At 37.3% G+C, this 23,317-nt stretch overlaps 1 protein-coding gene across 1 annotated transcript in view; it reads right to left on the bottom strand.

Moving 5' to 3' along the window:
* Window positions 1-23,317, bottom strand: part of LOC128636234 (mucin-2) — a 212,029-nt gene that overhangs the window by 66,955 nt on the left and 121,757 nt on the right. The window contains exons 23-29 of the mRNA XM_053689272.1: window positions 14,828-15,007; window positions 14,492-14,731; window positions 12,648-12,804; window positions 11,457-11,588; window positions 10,826-10,973; window positions 1,483-1,529; window positions 1,203-1,400 (exon numbers count right to left, since the gene is read on the bottom strand). Coding sequence (XP_053545247.1) covers window positions 1,203-1,400; window positions 1,483-1,529; window positions 10,826-10,973; window positions 11,457-11,588; window positions 12,648-12,804; window positions 14,492-14,731; window positions 14,828-15,007 — 1,102 coding nt within the window. The remainder of the gene's footprint in view (window positions 1-1,202; window positions 1,401-1,482; window positions 1,530-10,825; window positions 10,974-11,456; window positions 11,589-12,647; window positions 12,805-14,491; window positions 14,732-14,827; window positions 15,008-23,317) is intronic.

Here is a 23,317-nt window from a genome sequence, read left to right as displayed (position 1 = left end):
TTTTACACAATTGAATATCGATAATAATTTTGCTTTCTAATCAAATGTTGCTTTGGAATTTGAATAATGCTTTGAATTTTGAATGTACCTAATAGTTCAAATATACACATTTGAATTTCAAATCTGTATATTCGATATATTATGAACATTCAAAATTGAATGTTGAAATTTTGAATTGCATACATTAATTTGAATCAAAATTTGAATGTCGAAATTTAGAATCACAAATTAATTTGAAATCGAGTATTACAGCTGATAGAAAGCATACATAAAATTCAAATATTTAAACAAATACTAATGAATGTTAATTAAAATTCGAAAACCAATATTCGAATTTAGAATGTTAAAATGTTTGACCAGGCGAATGTATAAAAAAATTTTTTTAGAATGTTTGGAAATATTCATCCCTCCCTAGTCACAAACTGCACACAATTTCTGGCTCTACCCAACATAGCCCAATATACACCTGACCCCCTGCACTGCACCGCCCTTCCTGTCACAGCTCCACCCATAAAACACTCCTAGGCCACAACCCACAAGTCTCCACTAGATCAAAAGAAAGCAAAGTGTAACTGAAGCACTGATAATGCTGATTGGTTATTTCCTTTATGTGTTTTTGTTTACCATGATATAAGTAGCTGAATGGTAAATGCTCGTAGTTACTCTGGTGAGTTGATTTTAGTTTTAGATAGAGAGAAACTCAGATATGCATCATAAAACTTTTTTTTCACAGTTTCATTAAGGATAAATTCAATTTTATGCTGAGTAAAATGTCCTTTTAAAGGGATACTATACCCAATATTTTTGTTTCTATTATTCAGATAGAGCATGCAATTTTAAACAACTTTCTAATTTACTCCTATTATCAATTTTTCTTTGTTCTCATAGTAACTTTATTTGAAAAGCAAGAATGAAAGCTTAGGAGCCGGCTCATTTTAGGTTCAGCACCTGGGTACCGCTTGCTGATTGGTGGCTAAATGTAACCACCAATCAGCAAATGCTATCCAGGGTGTTGAACCAAAAATGGGTTGGCTCCTAAGTTTTCATTCCTGCTTTTTCAAATAAAGATAGCAAGCGAGTGAATAAAAATTGATAATAGGAGTAAATTAGAAAGTTGCTTAGAAATGCATGCTCTATCTGAATCATACAAGAAAAAAATTGGGCTTAGTATCCCTTTAAGTTTCTGTAATAGCATCCCTTACCTTTTGTAGTAGTTGTAGCTAAAGTAGTTACAACAGGAATGGATGTTTCGAACACTGGCGTTGTGGATTGACAGAGAGTGATGTCAGTTTGAATAGTTGTATTAACACATGTCTGCACAATACAGACTCCTGACTCCTCTTTACTGGAGATTATATCAGAATCATTGTATTTTACATCATCAACAATACAGAAACACGCTGTGGGGAAAATGAGAATTCAGTATATATCTGCAATCAGTATTCAAAGCAGTAGATAAAGGAGGTGTTCAGATTATTTTACCTGTTTGATCAAATGTGCAGTTGTCTGTTGATTGTAAAGTACATACACTACAGAAAACAAAGATAATTATATTTAGTTTATAAACGGACATTTCAACATATACCATACTCAGTACTTGTTATCATGTGATATTTCAAAGACCTGATATTTAAGTATACATTTTATTATTTGGTACAAAAGCAAACTGGAGATTCAAGGGATATGAAACCGATTTTTTTTTCATGATTCCGATAGACCATGCGATTTTAATCAACTTTCTAATTTACTCCTGTTAACAATTTTTCTATGTTCTCTTGGTATGAATAATTAAAAAACAGTAATGTAGGCAGAGGGGGCTGACGGTGGACTTCCTGTGGGAGTGGCGTGAGAGGTGCACGCCAAGAGCTCTGTGAGAGAGAGACGGTTTTCCACCATACCCCGCTAAAACTGCTCCTATTGCTGGGGGTGAGAGCCCTGCCTGGGGAGGAAAGAACACATCTAGCTGGAAGTCTAAAACTGACTGAATCTGTGGCCGATCGGTCCCGGCCCGGGACACGCATCACAGCGCTCTGAAAACTGGGGACCAGACAGCAGAAGACGAGCAGTTCTGAGACCGCTGTATACACGAAAATTGCCTGGGCAGTGAAGAAAGACTGCCACCGCAAAACAGCATCAGAGCACGTAACCTGCACGCATCACCCGGCGTAGATGGGAGGTATCTCAGCTGTTGCCGGGAAGGTGGAGTAGCAGGAAAGGAGCCTGGAAACAGCGGCCTGGTACGCTGAACAAAGTTTGATGGCGACACGCAAGTATAGTTTTCTACTACGCTAATAACATTCCAAACCTGATTTATATGCGATAAAGGCTGTTATATCTTGCATGACTGGGTTCACTGGAGATACGCTAATATGGTTTTTTACATTAGCAGTCGGACATACTAGTGGAAAAAGGTCATTATATCTTACTGGTCCCTACTTTCAAAAGTGACAATAAATATATGGTAAAGCTCAGTAAAAGGGGCTGTAGTGGCAGTAAGCCTCCAGTTCTACGGTGGTGGAATAACTATAAAGGGAGCGCTGTGATGTGATGTGGGTGAATAGACTGTAATCTTGCTGGTCCGAGTCAAGCTACAAAACTGTGGGAAAAGTGGAAACACCCTTCTGATTTGCACTAGTCAGTGTGAATGAATATATTTGTCTGAGCCTTTTAAAAGAGAAAAAAAAGGAGAGAAAAATTTGTGCTGGGGTGCAGAAGAGCAAAAAAGGAGTAAAGCAAAAAGAAATACAAGTATTGTTTAAATCTGACGGGAATCTGGTTCGTTGGGAGAGGAGAAGGAGGAAGGAAAAGAGAAAGAAATGAGGAAAGAAATCTCGATTAGGTGGCTATAGAGCTAAATATTAGAAGATAGGTGGTGTTTGCGAAATCAAACTATCAATCTGGAAAGAGGAAGAAAGAGATAGGGAGAAGGAAGGAGAAAAAGAAAAAAAAGTTTGATATATTAACCCCTGGGGAAATCTCAAGAACATTATTTATAGTATTAAAAGCACTAGCTAGAGGTAGCTGAAAGGTTAACATCGTTGAAAGGCTAATGGTTATGACTTGAGAGATGTTTGGTTTGTTCCAATATTGATAGAAGCGGAGGAGTAAAGACTATTTTTGGTGATACCTTATCAATTGAGGACTACAAATATTGAGGGACTGCTTTTTTTTGCATCTGCTTGTCTTTCTTTATTTTTTTTTTGCTGTTTCTGATTTTCTCTTTTTTTTTTTTTTTTTTTCTTTTTTTTTTTTCCTTTGCAATGATTTATGAAATACTTGATTTAGGTATCTGGATACAGTTTTCAGAGTGACATAGTGTGTGTCAGACTTTCTGTGTGCATTGATAGTGAACAATTTAAGTTAAACACATTGAATGCTGATATACACCCACTGATGTCATATATTGCACGCAACGTTATTAAGGCTCTCAGATTGTTTGGATATGAGATGGGGTATAAGCTTTAACGGCTGATTAAATTTAATAAGGCTGAAAAACAGGTTATAAATATACACGTGCAGAGTATAAAACCAAAAAACAAAAGCAAAATAAGCAGAACTCATACTGAAGGTAGAATTACAACAATATCTATTCTGGTAGGGCGATTTCCTTAACACACAACTATATAGGTACATAGTAGTCTATTTAGATAGCTCAAGGTTTTTAGTGAGTGTATCTACATACATTTTTTTTTTCTTTCTTTCCTTTTTTTTTTTTTTTTTGTCTATCACCCCTCACATACAAGCACTTTTTATTAAGTAGTATTATACACAGCGGCACATCGCTACAATATATTATAGACACCCAATCTCGTCTGATCTTGGAAAATAGGGAGAGTCACAGCACTATCTCTCCTGCTTACACGACTTTCACTATATAGAAGTTTACACACACAGTGGCATTTATAGACCAAGTTAGACTTATAGCTAACTTGGTAGATCACTTACACAACTGTTTTTCTCCTTTTTTTTTTTTTTTTTTCTTCTTTTTTTCACGGTCCTCTCTCGTTCACACGACTTTCACTATATAGAGGTTTACACACACAGTAGTATACATAGACCAAGCTAGGCTTCTAACTAGCTTGGCAGATCACTTACACACCGTTTTTCTTTTTTTTTCTTTCTCCCCTTCACTCTTTCACGGTCTTCTCCCCCGTCCCTCTCTTCATATTTTTTTTTTTTTTACAGCAGACCTAGTATAGCCTTATGGAAAAATTTATACTGAACCTTAAAATAAGGTCTCCTGCCATGCCCCCCAAAAGAGATAAGAGAACCAAGACGTCGTCAGAAATAGGAACAGAGTCCCTTAATGAAGATCAGGGGGCCTGCCAGGAAAAGCAATTAACATTAAACCAACTAGCCGATATGATATTACCTCAATTTGAAGCTGTAAAAAGTGAAATTGCCTCCCTATCAGTAGAAATTAGATCATTCTCTAATAGAATATTGGAAGTAGAGGAGAGAGTATCAGATATGGAGGACAGATTAAATGTGAAAGAAGCAAATTGGTCAAATTATGAGGATAAAATAAAAATAATGCAATTAAAAATAGACGATCTTGAAGATAGATCGCGCAGGAATAATATACGAATTGTAGGGCTACCAGAAGGGAGAGATTATGAAGATCTGATACGTTTTGGTGCAAATACGTTACCACAAGCTTTAGGGATGGAAATGACAGGACAAATCCAGGTGGAAAGGGCACACAGAGTAGGCAATATTAAAAAATTCCCTGATGGCAGTGTAAGACCGAGGATGGTACTCATAAAATATCTTAATTTTCAGGACAAATTGCAGTTAATGAGATGCTATAGGAAAACACCAGCACTTATGATTGCCACAAAACAAATATATATATTCCAAGACTTCTCAGTAGAGACCTCCTCAAAAAGGAAAATTATGGCACCCTTTTGTACGGGCTTAATCAAAGCTGGAATTAGGGTGAATTTGAGATACCCGGCTAAAATTGTAGTGTTGAATTCAGAGGGAAATATGACCGTGCTAAATACAGTAGAAGAAGCAAAAAAATACTGTCTAGAGAAAGGAGTAGAGGTGTAATTATAGAAATGTTAGTACTGTTTTTAATTTGTTATTTATAAGCAAGTATATGATAAAGTTTTTAGTTGTTATTGATAGGGGCGGGGTTTTTTTTTTTTTCTTTTTTTTTTTGTTTTTTGTTGTTGTTTTGTTTTGTTGTTATTACAGTTTTCTGGCAGTCAGGACGCTACGGCAATGGAATGAGCGTAGATAAATTTTTTAACATAAGATTTTATATCATTAAAGGAGAAAGATGTTGAAACTAATTTCATGGAATGTGGGTGGGATCACATCCCCCATTAAAAGGAAAAATATTTTAAAAATGTTGAAACGCCATAAGGCTGATATCATGTTTTTGCAGGAATTACACCTTTAAGAGGTAGAACTATCCAAATTAAGGGCCAACTGGATTGCAGAAGTTGTGGCCACACCTTGTAATAGCAGGAAGTGTGGAGTGGCGATATTATTTAATAAGGCTTTGGGATATAAGATTATAAAGCAGGTGAGAGATCCACAAGGGAGATTCTTGATTGTGCAGGTGGAAATTAATAAGGAAATCTGGACGTTGTGTAATATTTATGGCCCGAATGAAATTAATATAGAATTTTGGGGAAAAATTAAACATAAACTGGCATCATATCTAGGGCAAAATATAATCATGGCGGGAGATTTTAACGCTACTATGTGTCCAACAATTGATAGGTTCATGTCTAGAGCCATAAATAAGCACAACAAAGAGGCAAAACTTTTTAGAGAATTTGCAAAGTCATTAAAATTAAAAGACATATGGCGATTTCAGCATCCTGATAAACGCGAATTCTCGTGTGAATCCAAATCACATAGAAACTTTTCGCGGATAGACATGTTCCTGATAGAAGAGAGTCTAATGGCCCTAGAATTGGAGACGCATATAGCAGAGATAACAATATCTGATCATGCGATAGTTAGTCTCAAGATAGAAGCGGGGATTAAAAAAGACCCAAAAACAAATTCATTTAGTTTTCCTAAACATATGATACATGATGGCAAATTTTACAACTTTCTGGCGAATAGTTGGAAAGAATATTACAGGCAGAATAGTTCTTACAAGGGTCACCCAGAAATACTCTGGGAAGCGGGCAAAGCGGTTATAAGGGGTCAAATAAAATGTTATATGATCCGAAGAAAACGTAAATATAAGGGGAGAGAGATTCATTTGGCAAATCAACTAAAAAACGCTTATACCAGATATATGAGTACTCCTAATACTTTTAATTGGAACAGATATAGGACAGCGAAAGCAGAAAGAGAAAGCTTTATGCGGGAAAGTTGGGCGAGGGAGGACATGAGAATTAGAGCGTATTGTGCAGGATATCAGGGGATCTCTGCGAAATATTTAGCAAAAATAATTAAATTCAGAAAAAAGAATAACATGATTTGTTCAATCAGAGAAGGTAATAAAACATACATTAAGTCTGCAGAGATACGGGATGCCTTCTATAGGTATTATCAGAACCTATATACCGGAGAAAAGATAGATGAGATTAGGAAGAGAGAATTCTGGCAAAAAATTAAGGTACCTAAAATAACTCAAAACGAGCAAGAGCAGATTAATTTACCGATTACAGAGGAGGAAGTTAAAAAAATGATAGACCGTAGTAAAACTAATAAAGCTGCAGGACCAGACGGCCTGCCGGCGGAATTTTATAAGATTATTAAAGAGGAGATTACGGGCACACTGGTTGAGCTATATAAAAGCTATTATGTTCAGGGGAAATCCAATTCATTTTATTTCACAGACTCTGTTATATCTTTAATACACAAGAAAGGTAAAGATCCGGAAGAAATGGGTTCGTATAGACCGATCTCGCTTTTAAATCAAGACTATAAAATATTCACGGCAATAATAGTAGACAGAATGAAGAAAGTAATTGGGAAGTTGGTCCATGAGGACCAAACTGGATTTATCCCGGGCAGGAATCCGGTACGTAATATGCGGAGGGTCCTTGTGGCACTAGATTACCATTATAATAAAATACAGGACTCAAGTAGTAAAAATCTACCTGATCTGGCGCTACTCACATTAGATGCTGAAAAGGCGTTTGACGCCATCATATGGGACCACTTATTCACAACTCTTAGGGAATTCGGTTTTATGGGGAATATAATGGCTATGATTAAAAGGATCTATAGCTTTCCGAGATCCCAATTACTGATAAATGGTGAATTATCCCAACACATAACATTACAAAGAGGGACAAGGCAAGGTTGCCCGTTATCTCCGCTTCTGTTTGACATTGCCCTGGAACCTCTTGCGATTATACTGAGACAGGAAGTTGAGGGGATGAAAATCGGAGATCAAAAATTTCTGGTTTCACTCTATGCAGATGACCTTATGTTATTCTTACAGGATACTAGGACTAGCATCCCCAAAAGCTTAGAGGTGATCAAAAATTATAGTCTTTTTACGGGATATAAAATTAATGCACAGAAGTCTGAGCTACTGTGGGTTAACAAAACACCATCTAGCATACGTAATCATGGGCTAAGGGAAGTGAAGGCCCTTAATTATCTGGGAATAAAACTAGGGAGCGACCCTAAAGACTGGTACCATCTTAATTATGCAGAGTTCTTTGAGAATATGGAAGGGATGCTAGGAAAGTGGAATATTCACTATCTATCAATATCGGCCAAAATTATGCTGATCAAAACAATCGTTTTTCCCAAACTATTGTTTTTAATGCAGAATTTACCACTGTTCATTACTAAGCGAGATGTCAGAAGGTATAATAGAGCCTGTACTTTTTTTATATGGGGTAAAAAAAGACCGAGAATAGCATTAGATAAACTCACACAGAATAAAAGATTTGGAGGCTTTGCATTACCGAATATTGTTAAATATAACATCGTTTCAATAGTCAAGTTCGGTATAGACTGGCTCACGGAGACTAATTATGTGACGTATTTTGAGTTAGAATCAGAAATAGTTAAGCCTTTTGACCTTAAAGCAATCTTGCACTATCCGTATGGGAAACTACCGAGCAATGTCAGTTCCCTATTAACCTTTCTAAATGTGGTATGGGCATGGCAGGTGTATTGTGGCCTTTTAGGCCAAGAATTTTGCTTAACTAAATTTCTACCGATTGCAGGTACACCAGACTTCCTGCCTGGGTTAAACAATCCGGTCTTCAGAGAGTGGAAATTGAAAGGGATAATTTACTTTGCACAAGTATTAGAGCCAGATGGGCAAGTGATACAGGTATATGAGAGATTGGCTAATCAATACCACTTATCGGCAAAACATTTTTTTGCATATTTGCAGGTTAGAAGTTATCTAACAAAGTTGTTGAAATTGCAGAGGATGGTATGGGATCCGGGAATTGACTCAGGAGTGAAACTATATAGTGCGGGCAAAAGGGCCATATCTTATTGGTATGGATTATTACAAACTATTTCTGGGAAAGAACATTTGAACAAAATAGAAGAGGCACTCAGGAAAAACCATATTGTTTCCCAGGTAGAGGAAATAGAAAAGAGTTTTAAGCTAGCAGAGGGGGCGACAGTACTAGTGAGTTGGAAGGAATCTCAAATTAAATTAATAAACAATTTCTATTTAACTCCGATGAGGATTAGGAAATGGTCACAAGTGGGGGACAAAGGAAACTGTTTTAAATGTAAGAGAGAAATGGCAGATTTGAGTCACTGTTTATGGGAATGCCCAAAAATTAGACAATTTTGGAGCAAAATTCAGTATTGGATCAATAAATATATGCAAGAAAAATGCTCTTTACAGTGGAGGAATATTCTCCTCTTGAAAGATGACGGTGGCTCAAAAGCAGATAGACAATTAACAAATATGGCTATTCTAGCGGCCAGGTTCCTGATCTTCCTGAAATGGAGATCCCCTGCAGTGCCCAGTATATCGGAGTTTATAAACAATATAAAAATGCAAATGTGCATAGAAAGACAATATTTAGTGTGGGCCTCAGAAAGAGAGTGCAGAATGTTTATTAATAAATGGAAGAGAGTAATTCTGGCCTGGCCCAGGGCAGAACAGATCCAATTTATGGCTCCCTTAAAAAACATGCCTTTCTTGTTAACGATGGTAGTAGAGAACGCGGCTCCCCCTCACTGGGTATGAGTAATCCGTAGACTTTGTACCGGGGTGTCTTGGCTGCCAGAGTTTAAGTTTCCAGTTGCTGGGGTTTTTTTTTTTTTATTTTTTTTTTTGTTGTTGTTGTTTTGTTAGTTTAGCTTTCAATAAATATAATGGTGGAGGAATAGCATATCATTGGTAAAAAGATATGTAAAGGAAGGAAAAGTTGTATTATGATTAAAGACAAAACATGCAGTCGATTAGGTAGAAGGAGATTTATTCTACTGTTTAGTATAGTTTGTTACTATTATCATGTATGTAAGATAAGGGGAATTCTATCCCCAGTACAGATTATAACCAAAGGAGAAGCTGTGTCTTCTAAGGGAGGGTCGTTTGTAATTTCTTGGATTTAGAACAGGATGAGCATGTATTATATGGAAACAATAACAAAGGGGTAAAAAGGAATGAAAAGAGAAGGAAAAAAAAAAATTAAAAACTAGGGAACACAGGTGCAATAGGAGATAACCAGCAACTAACTATGACATAATCTTCACTGTATGGATTAGCCCATGTCATCATAAGGTTCTGATCACCAAATGGGCAGTTGGTATACGTGTTATAAGTATTCTTTTTTTCTCGTTCTCTCTTTTTGGTTATCAGATGCATTAGTACGGATACTGTATTGTAAATTAATCTATATGCGATATTTAATCCACGATATGAAACGTAATGTTGTTGTGACTCGATATGTCTATATTCGTACTTGATTAACTGTACCTGTGTTTCCTTAATAAAAAGATTTAAAAAAAAAACAAAAACAAAAAAACAGTAATGTAAGCTTAGGAGCCGGCCCAATTTTGGTTAGGCACCTGGGTAGCGCTTACTGATTGATGGCTAAATGTTTCAAATTGCATTCTCTATCTGAATCATGAAAGAAGAAAAAAAGTGGGTTTCATGTACCTTTAAGGTTTTTTTTAGCTCTATAACAGCACTGATCTCATCAAAAAAGTGCACTATTACTACATGTCTCACTCCAGGAGGCATTCGGCAATATGGCAGTTTCACCACTGTTGGCAAGAGCTGCCCTATCTAGCCCCTTAAAGTGAAAATTACAGCTGATGTACAGAGTCTATATTTTAACTATAAATTAGTATTATTCAGTTGTGGGATTCAGCCAGTTGCCACCAGTTCTTATGAATCTGTTCCTTAAATTATAGAAAGTGTACAGAACCTGTTCCTAAAGCTTAGAAAGCATAAAGGTTCTGTATTAGAGAATTTAAAACATTGTTTCTCAACCGAGGTCCTCAAGGACCCTCAACAGGCCAGGTTTTCATTATATCTGATCAAGTACACAGGTGAAATAATCAGTTTATGGGTGAGAGCAGGTTAGTAACCATGACTATACTGATCAGCTGATTATTTCACCTGTGAACTGGTTCAACTATAATAAAAACCTGACCTGTTGGGGTTACTTGAGGGACATGGTTGAGAACCACTGATTTAGAGAACCTGTTGCTAAAATTTCAGAATCCCACCACTGGTGTTACTGTATACCTAAACTCATAAGCCTTATGCTACGTAATTTGGCAGCTCTTCAAAAAGAAAAAATAATAATAATGTGCCCTACTTCAGATTATTCAAATAACAAAATGTTTTATCATCCCATTAACAAACCAAGGCGAGAAGTTGTCCACTCTCCTTTGTGTTACCACTTACCATGAGCGACAGTTCTCATCAGTTGGTATCGGGGTGTCAGGCTCATAATGAGTACCATTGATATAACATCCGCACTCTTCCTTAGTCACACATATCTTTTTGTCCTCATCATAAACTGGTCTCTCAGGAGGACAACTTGGGTAGCAACCTTGAAATAACAAGTAAAATCAGTGGTGAATAACGACAGAATCTATGATCTGTATAATTATATTATATTGGCATTTTCCCAATAAATGTAATAGTGAGCAGTAAACAAACAACACAATAGTTTTATGTTTTAAGTCATTCTAAAGCCTAAATGTTCCCCAGTTCCCTCGCCCCCAGTCTCCCATCAATAACACATAGGATTAGGGCAGGCTTAGGATAGTGCATGTGCAGGGACTTCCGCTGATGTCACCAGCGCTCATTACACTTACGTACCTGTTACAAAATTAAAGGGAAGTGAAAAGTTATTTTTTATGGTTCAGACAGAGCATACATTTAAAAACAAGTTATGCTATATGTATAACATTGCTGCATTAGTGCCATATAGGGCCCCTGACATGCTCTGCAGCCTACCTCAGTATTCTCTCATGGAATGGAGCCACAATGTAGAGTCAGTGCTATAACACACAACATAGTTAAGACCTACCTTCCAGGTAAGTGACAGTGACATTAGTGTAGACATTGTTGATGGATCGGCAGGTCTCTACGCTGTGATTACCACATGGATGATAATGCCACTCACACTTATCCTTTGGATTGTAATAGTCACAAAATATAGCTGAGGGAACAAAGAGAGATTGTTATACATGATGTGTATATATATATATATATATAGATATATATATATATATATATATATATATAATGTGTGTGTGTGTGTGTCTGTGAAAAATACCCCTATAGCATACTAGTCAGCTGTGAAACGCTACTAGCCCAGAGGTAAAAAGTTGCTAGTTCTCTCAACATTAAAAATAGGAAAGAGAAGAGAGCGAAAAGAGAAAAGAGTTAGAGAAGAGAGAGAGAGGTAAAAGAGAGAGAGAGGAGAGAGAGAGAGAAGAGAGAGAGAGAGAGAGAGAGAGAGAGAGAGAGAGAGGGAAAAGAGAGAGAGAAAAGAGAGAGAGAAAAGAGAGAGAGAGAAGAGAGAGAGAAAAGAGAGAGAGAGAGAAAAGAGAGAGAGAGAGAGAGAGAGAGGAGAGAAAAGAGAGAAGAGAGAGAGAGAGAGAGAGAGAGAGAAGAGAGAGAGAAAAGAGAGAGAGAGAAGAGAGAGAGAGAAGAAAGAGAAGAGAGATAGAGAGAGAAGAGAGAGAGAAGAGAAAATGTATTTAGAAATCATTTCTACATATTGCCTGGTGGCCATTTTTAAAGATGAGCTTGAAAAGCATGCTGTTTTGCACAATGTAATTGACTTAAAGGGACATGAAACATTTGTTTTTGTGATTCAGATAGAGCAGAGGTCAGCAACCTTCGTCTCCCAGATGTTTTGGAACTACATTTCCCACGATGCTGAGACACTCTTTAGGCTATCTGAGCATCATGGGAAATGTAGTTACAAAACATCTGGGAGCCGAAGGTTGCTGACCCCTGAGATAGAGCTACAGTTTTAAACAATTTTCCAATTTACTTCTTTTATATCATTTGCTTTGTTCCCTTGGTTCACATTGTGGCTGTACAAATATGCCTCCTGTGATTGGCTTACTGATATGTTCAGCTTGCAACCAGAAGTGCATTGCTGCTCCTTCAAGAAAGGATACAAAGAGAATGAAGCAAAATTGATAACAGAAGTCAATTGGAAAGTTGTTTACAATTTTGGGTTTCAAAAACCCTTGTGTTTACTTACGACAAACGTCTGGCGTTCTCCAGAAGACGCAGGCTTCAGCTTTGGTGCACTCTTGAGCATAGACAGCAACTGCAGTGCAGAAGCACTCACAGTCCCCACCAGCATCACACGAGCAGGCATCATGGACACAAGCATCATAGAATGGGGCAGGATCCACCTATGGGAAGAGCAATGCAAACTAATTGTAAGTATAATTTATTTTTGTCTTATGTCTAATATAAATTATTCATAAGTCAGACTTTTTGTTGACCCAAAGCTGCTCTAAACATCTGATAAAACATAGTTTGGGACAGAAGTATTTAAAGGGACACTGAACCCAATTTTTTTTCTTTCATAATTCAGATAGAGTAGCAATTTTAAGCAAGTTTCTAATTTACTACTATTATCATTTTTTCTTTGTTCTCTTGGTATCTTTAGTTGAAAATCAGGACTATAAGCATAGGGGCAGGGCAATTTTTGGTTCAGAACCCTGGATAGTGCTTGCTGATTGGTGGCTACATTTAGCCACCAATCAGCAAGCGCCACCCAGAGTTCTGAACCAAAAACGGGCCGGCTCGTTAGCTTTAAACTCCTGCTTTTTCAACTAAAGATACCAAGAAAACAAAGAAAATGTTATATTAGAAAGGAGTAAATTAGAAAGTTGCTTAAAAATGCATGCTCTATCTGAATCTTAATAGAAAAAAATTGGGTTCAGTGTCCCTTTAATAAATCCATATACAACATACAAAATCATATTAGATACATAAAAATAGCAAATCAATGCAAATTCAAGAAAATAAATAATGTTATGAACTATAAAGTGTAAAGAGAGATAAGAGAGAAATAGAATTTCCTTCCTAATTCAAACAATTAAAATATTTTCAAAAACAAACTCTTTCTGTATCAAATTCTTTAGGGAACAATGAATTTCCGAGATAAAAGAATAACATTAGTAATCCGTTTTCTTGCTTTTGTTTGGACAAGAATGGCCATTAAAAACCAAGATGTCTAATTTTGATAATTTAATATGGGCTTGTTTAAAAAAAAGTTTAGAAATAAAGACTTTTCTGCAGAAGAAAATTTTGAGGAAGGGGATTATAACATCCCCAAAAATGTTAGATTAAATTTGCATTTGGATCACAAATCCTGACAGTGTTTTGTTGTTTTCTGGATGTGTTGCTGTCCGTCATTTAAAGTGGATTCCCTATACTTGGTACAAAGCATGCCTTCAACCAAGCACACTATATACAAACAAGAAACAAACAAGGGTGACACAGGCCTTGTAATTTCCCTAGACACATACAAAACGCAGTAATGGACTGCACTCTCAAACCGGACTGGGTACACACCTATGACCGACAAGCCTGGGTGCAAAGCCCATAGGGAAAAGGACAACATAAAATTATTAACACAAACACATAGAAAGTCTGGCAATCTCTTGCAAGCACACAGCTAGATTAGAACAGTGTTTGGCCAACTGGTGATAGGCCCAGGACCACATCAAGGTTTCTTCCTCACTAGGTCTCTAACCTACAGCCATACAATAACATGCCTACAACCAACCATACTGAGATAACAAACAAGGGTGACATAGGCTCTTTGTAATTTCCCTAGACACATACAAAACACAGAGATTGACTTCTTTCTCAAACTTTACTGGGTACACATCCAATGACCTTGCAAAAACTCACAGCCATGGGTGCTCCTTGCACTCACAGTCAGCTGCACAGCTTTCAGCAAGAATTTCCAGTAGATGCTTATGTATTGTTATGGAATAAATACCTAGATTTATATAACTTAATGTCACTGACACATTTATGAAATATAATTTTAAAACTTATTTTTTTTCAGTATTTTTTACTTACTTTGCTGTGACAAACTTTGAAAACTTCGCTTTTGATAAGCTCACACTGCTTCTCAGCCCAAGCCTTACGATGTGGGGTGAGTAAACAAGGGTGGATCTCAGTTGATACATCAGGACACGAGGGATTGACTTTCCAGCTGTTACCAAATTCCAACACACTTGTGACCGGCAGCTTGTGACTGGTGGTAAAGTCATTATTTGCGGTATCGTCAAAGTTTCCACATAGTCCGCAGAGTTTTCCCTAAGAACCAATTGAAGAAGAGCATTATTTTTGAGCTTGGAATCATATAAATACTTAGATATACATGTGACAAATGTGTTTTTTTAGGGCTCTCACCTTATATGCAGGCGACACCTTGATGAATATAGTGGTTCTTTTGTCCCAAATCAAAAGGATGTCATTGCTGGCTTGAATAACCAGGTAAATACCCACTTCACGTGTTAGAAACTGCACTTGCTTATCAGAATCCACCTGAATTATCTCTACTTCTTTGTCTGCTAACTTCAGTTCTGTTTTCTGAAAAAAATAAACACAATGTTCTGTTTTGACCAGATCAATCTATGATAATCTAAATTACCTACTATTTTACAATATGGTATTTCTCCAACTAATCATGAGACATAAATGATTTGCATAGAGTGACTTGCAGTCATAGGAGGCAGGTGAGGCACTGCCGCACCTGCCATTTGGGGCATTTTTTATTTAAAAATCAATTAAAAAAAAAAAATAATAAAAAATTCAATAATTTTTTCAATTTTTTCCCACTATATTGCGCAATAGAGAGGCACAGGGGTTGATTTGTAGCATGCATTGCTATCTGTAGCCAATAGCCAATCAGCTGCGCCACCCGGTGGTGGTTTGTGCTGCAGCACGGCTAAAACCTTAAAGGGACATAATACTCATATTCTAAATCACTTGAAACTGATGCAGTATAACTGTAAAAATCTGACAGGAAAATATCACCTGAGCATCTCTATGTAAAAAAGGAAGATATTTTACCTCACAATCTCCTCAGCTCAGCAGAGTAAGTTCTGTGTAAAAAGTTATACTTCACCTGCTCCCAGCTGCAGGTAAAAAAATAAAAAAAAATGAAGAAATGAACAGCAGCCAATAAGCATCAGCAGTGCTGAGGTCATGAACTCTTACTGTGATCTCATGAGATTTGACTTAACTCCCATGAGATTTCATAGTAAGCTTCCTTTACCTGATTGGTGAAATAATATGAGAGTGCACGAAGCTCATCCTTTCAGTTGTCCCGGGACAGACATACTGATATGCTGCTTAGAAATCCTTTACAATGGGAGGTGGCTACTGAGGATTTTTTGAGCTAAAATATCTTTCTTTTTTACATAGAGATGTTCAGGAGATATTTTCTAGTCAGCTTTTAACAGCTATGCTGCATCACTTTCAAGTGTTTAAACATTTGGGTATTATGGCCCTTTAATATAGGAGGCATCGCTAATGCAGCCTCTTAGCCAATGAGCGCCGGTCATGTATGTTCTCCTGGTGATTGACAGCACCAGGAGAACATGACCGGTGTTCTTTGACTCCCTGCGCAGTATGCATGTGCAAACCAACAATCCCGCAACAGTGCGCCACAAGAGAGGGAAGAAGAGCAGAAGAGCCTGTTTTTTTTGTAGCCGGAGGACAGCTGCTGCGCTGCCTACTACTGTCATTTGACTCTTCCTAAGTACAGGTAAGTGACACTGACATAGCCCATCATGCGACTCACAGTTCACACACACATCCTTACTTTAAACTTAGGAAGGGAGGGCAGGGGCGGGCTTAGATGTTGCGGGACTGAGGCTTTATTTTTGCTAAAAATAAAGCCTCAGGCCTGCAACACCTATAAGTCCTCCCCTGCCCTCCCTGCCTAAGTTTAAAGTAAGGATGTGTGTGTGAACTGTGAGTCGCATGATGGGCTATGTTAACTTTTTCCCCACCTTTAGCCCTGCTGCGGGGCAAGCAGTGCACCAAGCCTGGCCAGTGAGTCACAGACTACTTAAAAGAGTTTGTGTGCTTTGGCAAAAGTAAGCTTTATGCTGGTTTTTGCAAAATTAAAAATAAAAACGTTATTAAGCTCAAACAAATTACCTATTTTGGAAAAGTGAACATTTATTTCAGCAAAAAAGTGAAAACTTTGGGTCAGAATTATTGTATAAGGTGTTAAATCATATTTACAAAGGGGTTTTCTATATATGTTGTTGTTGTGGAATGGGTAAAAATTACTAATTTGGCTGAAATGTGGCAGTCTATACATAATTATACACAAACACTCACAGAATAGTTCAATTATTCAGGTATATATATATTTATGACAGCAAAACAGCAATTTGTCAGTTACTCAATAGGGCTGAGTATTTCAAAGCTTATATAGGTTGCATTAAACATCACAGAGTTATCAAATTTGCAGTTTACTTTTTATTTAATATATTACAGAACCTGCAATATACAGTATTAAATAAAAAGTATTCCCTCCCTGGTAGTCTAGCGGGGGAGCATTTGGTCTGCACCTCTTCTGATGCAGACCATACAAACTGATCCCCTCCTTGTTCCAGCTCTCAGTGTGAAAGCGTGCAGCATGCACCGAGTCACATCACTGAGAGCCAGACAGACAGAGGTGCAGACCAAATGCTCCCCCCCACTAAACTACCAGGGAGGGAAAACTTTTTATTTAATATATTGCAGGTTCTGCAATATATTAAATAAAAAGTAAACTGCACATTTTATATTAATTTTATATATATGTTTGTAATTTTTTGTTTAATTTTGAAGACCTAGAGCTTTGAAGCTCTGTGATTTTTTAATGCAACCTATATAAGCTTTGAAATACTCAGCCCTATAGAGTAACTGACAAATTGCTGTGTTGCTGTCATAAATATATTTATACCTGAATAATTAAACTATTCTCTATGAGTGTTTGTGTATATAGACTGCCACATGTCAGCCAAATAAGTAATTTTCACCCATTCCAAAGATATAAGCCACAACAAAAACATAGAGAGAAAACCCCTTTGTAAATATAACTTAACATCTCATACAATAATTCTGACCCAAAGTTTCCTTTTTGCTGGAATAAATGTTCAGCTTCCCAAAATAGGTAATTTGTTTGAGCTTGATAACTTTTTTTTGTTGTTGTTGTTTTTTGCCAAAACCAGCAGAAAGCTTTCTTTTTGCCAAAGCAAGCAAACTCTTTTAAGTAATTAGATGACTGGGAGGAAGCGGACAAGCTTTTTGTTTTGGGTTTTATCATATATCTTGTTTGGTGCTGGAGACTTGAAATGCTTCCTGTTTCTCCCTTAGTTAAAATTAAAGACTTGGGGCGCGATCCGATATAGATCGCAGTTTGCGGCGCAAGCGAGGGAACCCACGTCGCCCGCAGTTTCAGCTCGCAACTCGAGCCATCCAATATGCGGCGCCGTCACTTGCTAAAGTGGCGCAAGTCTCACAAACCAGCGATGTCCAGAAATCTGCGTAAGTACAGATTTTTGGAGTCGCCAGTGACTTGCGCCACGTTAGAAACTGCCGGCGCCTATAAAACCTGACTAAAGTCTAAATCACCCGCACTGTCTAACACGCCTCCTAAACATAGCCCGACACGTCTAACACGCCTCCCTAACATAGCCCGACACGTCTAACCCTCTATCCGCTATCCCCCCTCACTATCCTAACAATAAAAAAGCTATTAACCCCTAAACCGCCGCTCCCGTACCCCGCCGCAACCTAATAAAGTTATTAACCCCTAAACCGTCGCTCCCGTACCCCGCCGCCAGCTATATTATATCTATAACCCCCTAAAGTGAGCCCCTAACACCGCCGCCATCTATATTAAAATTATTAACCCCTAATGTAAGCCCCTAACACCGCCGCCATCTCTATTAAAATGATTAACCCCTAATTTAATCTACCTACCCCGCCGCCAGCTATATTATCTATATTAACCCTAAGTATATTATAGTTAATATAGGTATTACATTATATATATTAACTATATTAACCCTAATTATATTAGGGTTAATATAGTTAATATAGTTACTATAGTATTTATATTAACTATATTAACTCTATCTAACCCTAACACCCCTAACTAAATTTATATTAAATTAATCTAATTCATTTATAAACTAAAATATTCCTATTTAAATCTAAATACTAACCTATAAAATAAACCCTAAGATAGCTACAATATAATTAATAATTACATTGTAGCTATGTTAGGGTTAATATTTATTTTACAGGTAAATTGTTAATTATTTTAACTAGGTATAATAGCTATTAAATAGTTATTAACTATTTAATATCTACCTAGTTAAAATAATTACCCAATTACCTGTACAATAAATCCTAACCTAAGTTACAAATACACCTACACTATCAATAAATTAAATAAACTACAAACATCTATCTAAAAATACAATTAAATTAACTAAACTAAATTACAAAAAAAAAAACACTAAATTACAAAAAATAAAAAAAAGATTACAAGATTTTTAAGCTAATTACACCTATTCTAAGCCCCCTAATAAAATAATAAACCCCCAAAATAAAAAAAATTCCCTGCCCTATTCTAAATTAAAAAAAGTTCAAAGCTCTTTACCTTACCAGCCCTTAAAAGGGCCTTTTGTGGGGCATGCCCCAAAGAATTCAGCTCTTTTGCATACAAATACAATACCCCCCCCATTACAACCCACCACCCACATACCCCTATTCTAAAACCACCCAAACCACCCTTAAAAAGCCTAACACTACCCCCCTGAAGATCTCCCTACCTTGTCTTCACCACACCGGGCCGAACTCCTGATCCGATCCGGGCGATGTCTTGCTCCAAGCGGCAAAGAAGAATTCTTCCTCCGGCGATGTCTTCCTCCAAGCGGCAAAGAAGAATTCTTCCTCCGGCGATGTCTTCCTCCAAGCGGCAAAGAAGAATTCTTCCTCCGGCGACGTCTTCCTCCAAGCGGCAGCAAAGTCTTCATTCTTCCGGCGGCATCTTCAATCTTCTTTCTTCGCTCCGCCGCCGCGGAGCATCCATCCCGGCCGACGACTGAACGACGAATGAGGTACCTTTAAATGACGTCATCCAAGATGGCGTCCGCCGAATTCCGATTGGCTGATAGGATTCTATCAGCCAATCGGAATTAAGTTAGAAAAATCTGATTGGCTGATTGAATCAGCCAATCAGATTCAAGTTCAATCCGATTGGCTGATCCAATCAGCCAATCAGATTGAGCTTGCATTCTATTGGCTGTTCCGATCAGCCAATAGAATGCGAGCTCAATCTGATTGGCTGATTGGATCAGCCAATCGGATTGAACTTGAATCTGATTGGCTGATTCAATCAGCCAATCAGATTTTTCTAACTTAATTCCGATTGGCTGATAGAATCCTATCAGCCAATCGGAATTCGGCGGCCGCCATCTTGGATGACGTCATTTAAAGGTACCTCATTCGTCGGCCGGGATGGATGCTCCGCGGCGGCGGAGCGAAGAAAGAAGATTGAAGATGCCGCCGGAAGAATGAAGACTTTGCTGCCGCTTGGAGGTAGACGTCGCCGGAGGAAGAATTCTTCTTTGCCGCTTGGAGGAAGACATCGCCGGAGGAAGAATTCTTCTTTGCCGCTTGGAGGAAGACATCGCCGGAGGAAGAATTCTTCTTTGCCGCTTGGAGCAAGACATCGCCCGGATCGGATCAGGAGTTCGGCCCGGTGTGGTGAAGACAAGGTAGGGAAATCTTCAGGGGGGTAGTGTTAGGCTTTTTTAAGGGGGGTTTGGGTGGTTTTAGAATAGGGGTATGTGGGTGGTGGGTTGTAAGGGGGGGGGGTATTGTATTTGTATGCAAAAGAGCTGAATTCTTTTGGGGCATGCCCCACAAAAGGCCCTTTTAAGGGCTGGTAAGGTAAAGAGCTTTGAACTTTTTTTAATTTAGAATAGGGCAGGGAATTTTTTTTATTTTGGGGGTTTATTATTTTATTAGGGGGCTTAGAATAGGTGTAATTAGCTTAAAAATCTTGTAATCTTTTTTTTATTTTTTGTAATTTAGTGTTTGTTTTTTTTTGTAATTTAGTTTAGTTAATTTAATTGTATTTTTAGATAGATGTTTGTAGTTTATTTAATTTATTTATAGTGTAGGTGTATTTGTAACTTAGGTTAGGATTTATTTTACAGGTAATTGGGTAATTATTTTAACTAGGTAGATATTAAATAGTTAATAACTATTTAATAGCTATTATACCTAGTTAAAATAATTAACAATTTACCTGTAAAATAAATATTAACCCTAACATAGCTACAATGTAATTATTAATTATATTGTAGCTATCTTAGGGTTTATTTTATAGGTAAGTATTTAGATTTAAATAGGAATATTTTAGTTTATAAATTAATTAGATTAATTTAATATAAATTTAGTTAGGGGTGTTAGGGTTAGATAGAGTTAATATAGTTAATATAAATACTATAGTAACTATATTAACTATATTAACCCTAATATAATTAGGGTTAATATAGTTAATATATATAATGTAATACCTATATTAACTATAATATACTTAGGGTTAATATAGATAACATAGCTGGTGGCGGGGTAGGTAGATTAAATTAGGGGTTAATCATTTTAATAGAGATGGCGGCGGTGTAAGGGGCTTACATTAGGGGTTAATAATATTAATATAGCTGGCGGCGGTATAGGGGGATTAGATTAGGGCTTAATAATTTTTATATAGGTGGCGGCGGTGTAAGGGGTCAGATTAGGGGATAGATAAGGTAGATGGCGGCGGTTTTAGGGGCTCACAGTAGGGGGTTAGTTTATGTAGATGGCGGCGGGGTCCGGGAGCGGCGGTTTAGGGGTTAATAACTTTATTAGGGATTTCGGGGGGGGATCGCGGTTGACAGGTAGATAGACATTGCGCATGCGTTAGGTGTTAGGTTTATTTTAGAAGATCGCGGTTGACAGGGAGATAGACTGCGCATGCGTTAGGTGTTAGGTTTATTTTAGCAGCCAGTTTAGGGAGTTACAGGGCTCCAATAGTCAGCGTAAGGCTTCTTACGGCTGCTTTTTGTGGCGAGGTGAAAATGGAGTAAGTTTTCTCCATTTTCGCCACGTAAGTCCTTACGCTGCATATTGGATACCAAACTGCGCTGGTTTGGTATACCTGCCTATAGCCCAAAAAACTACGGGCGACGGCAGAAATATACGCGCGTAACTTCTAGGTTACGCCGTATATGTGATACCAAACCAGCGTAAATATTGGCGTTGCCGGCTTTTGCGGGCGACGATTTTTATCGGATCAACCCCTTGGTATTCTCTTATGTTTTTTTTTTTTGTTTTTTTTGTAAATTGGACTATTTACACCTGGCATAATTTTCAAGTGACTGCATTTTCATGTGTCAGATCAGCACTTTTTTAGGTTAATTTTTAGAGTTACTGTTTCAGTTTAGTAAGGATAGATTTATCCAAACACAACTTTCATGCAAAAATATCAAGCTTGGAACATTTTAAATATTGATGAGATAGAGAACCCTCTCAGGTATTTACCTCCAACCAATGGGAGTGTTTGGCAGTTTCAGCACACAAATATGGCTTTAGGTTATTTAAATCATTTCAAACTAAACAGTTGTCAAAGATATTCAAGGCAGAGAGTAATGTGTTTATTTCTTTTAATGTAAAAAAAATATTCTCTTATAAAACATCTGCTGCAATAATCAAGTAGTAGAAATCTCAGACAGAGATACTTATACCACAGACTTCACAAGCTACTGACTGTAACATTTTAGGGTGCCCAGTAAAGTTTACCAATAAGATAACTGGAATGTGAATGGGTGCCTCTATACAGCCATCAGTTGTCATCAGCCTGCAATATATGTCAGCACTGCTGCAACTTATAAGTAAGGCTGATACCTCAATTCAAAGAGCCTTGCAAAAGGCCTGACTTATGTGCTAACGCTGGTCTCTGCAAGCTTATATGTCTGACCATATGGAAAGATTAAATTAATTTTATCTAACTTAAACGAATAAAGTAAATGATACACATTAAAAGGGGCATGGAAATCAATAGATAGATTGGGCGTGCAGTTTGCACTGCAAAATGTATTGAAATATTAGTATTGACACCATGTGCACATGCTCATTGCACATACATTGGCACATATTGATAGGCATGCACCCTATATGGAGCACTGAGTGTTTTTAGCAATATAACATCATGGACATATATATATATATATATATATATATGTGTGTGTGTTTCTTGGGTGTATCAAAGCCAGAGCCTCACCAGTCTCTGACCTCACCGCACATCACATCACTATGATAGGATACCATTACCAAAACAAATTATTTAATGTTCCATAAAGGGACATTTCAGCCAAAATTGAAATCCACATGGATGTATAGTTTTGAATAGAAGCAATTTTGTAATATACATGTATTAGCAAAATTACTTCTAATAAAAGCTATAGCTGTTTCAAAAGTGTATTTAAGTATGCACCGTGCACCAGCATTTTATACTCAGAGAGCCTAAGATGCTTGTACCATCTGGTAATGACTCCATTTGTTAATTGCTGACATGAAACAAGCCCCATTGGTGTTCTGAGCAGCTGCAGTATTTAACATGCTGGTGCACTGAGAATATCTAGTTATGCTTCACATGCACGTGCAGAGAAAAATGCTAACACTAAAACAGTGATAGGTTTTACTAGAAGCATTTTTGCCAATTCATGTATACTGTACTGTAAATATGTTCCTATTCAAAGATGTAATTTAGCTATGTGCATTTGAAGGGACATGAACCCCAATTTTTTTTTCTTTCATGATTCAGATAGAGACTACAAT

The sequence above is a fragment of the Bombina bombina genome, chromosome 7 (assembly GCF_027579735.1).
Source record: "Bombina bombina isolate aBomBom1 chromosome 7, aBomBom1.pri, whole genome shotgun sequence".
NCBI lineage: Eukaryota > Metazoa > Chordata > Amphibia > Anura > Bombinatoridae > Bombina > Bombina bombina.
The sequence above is the reverse complement of the archived record's forward strand: the minus strand, read 5'-3'. Positions and strand labels throughout refer to the sequence as shown.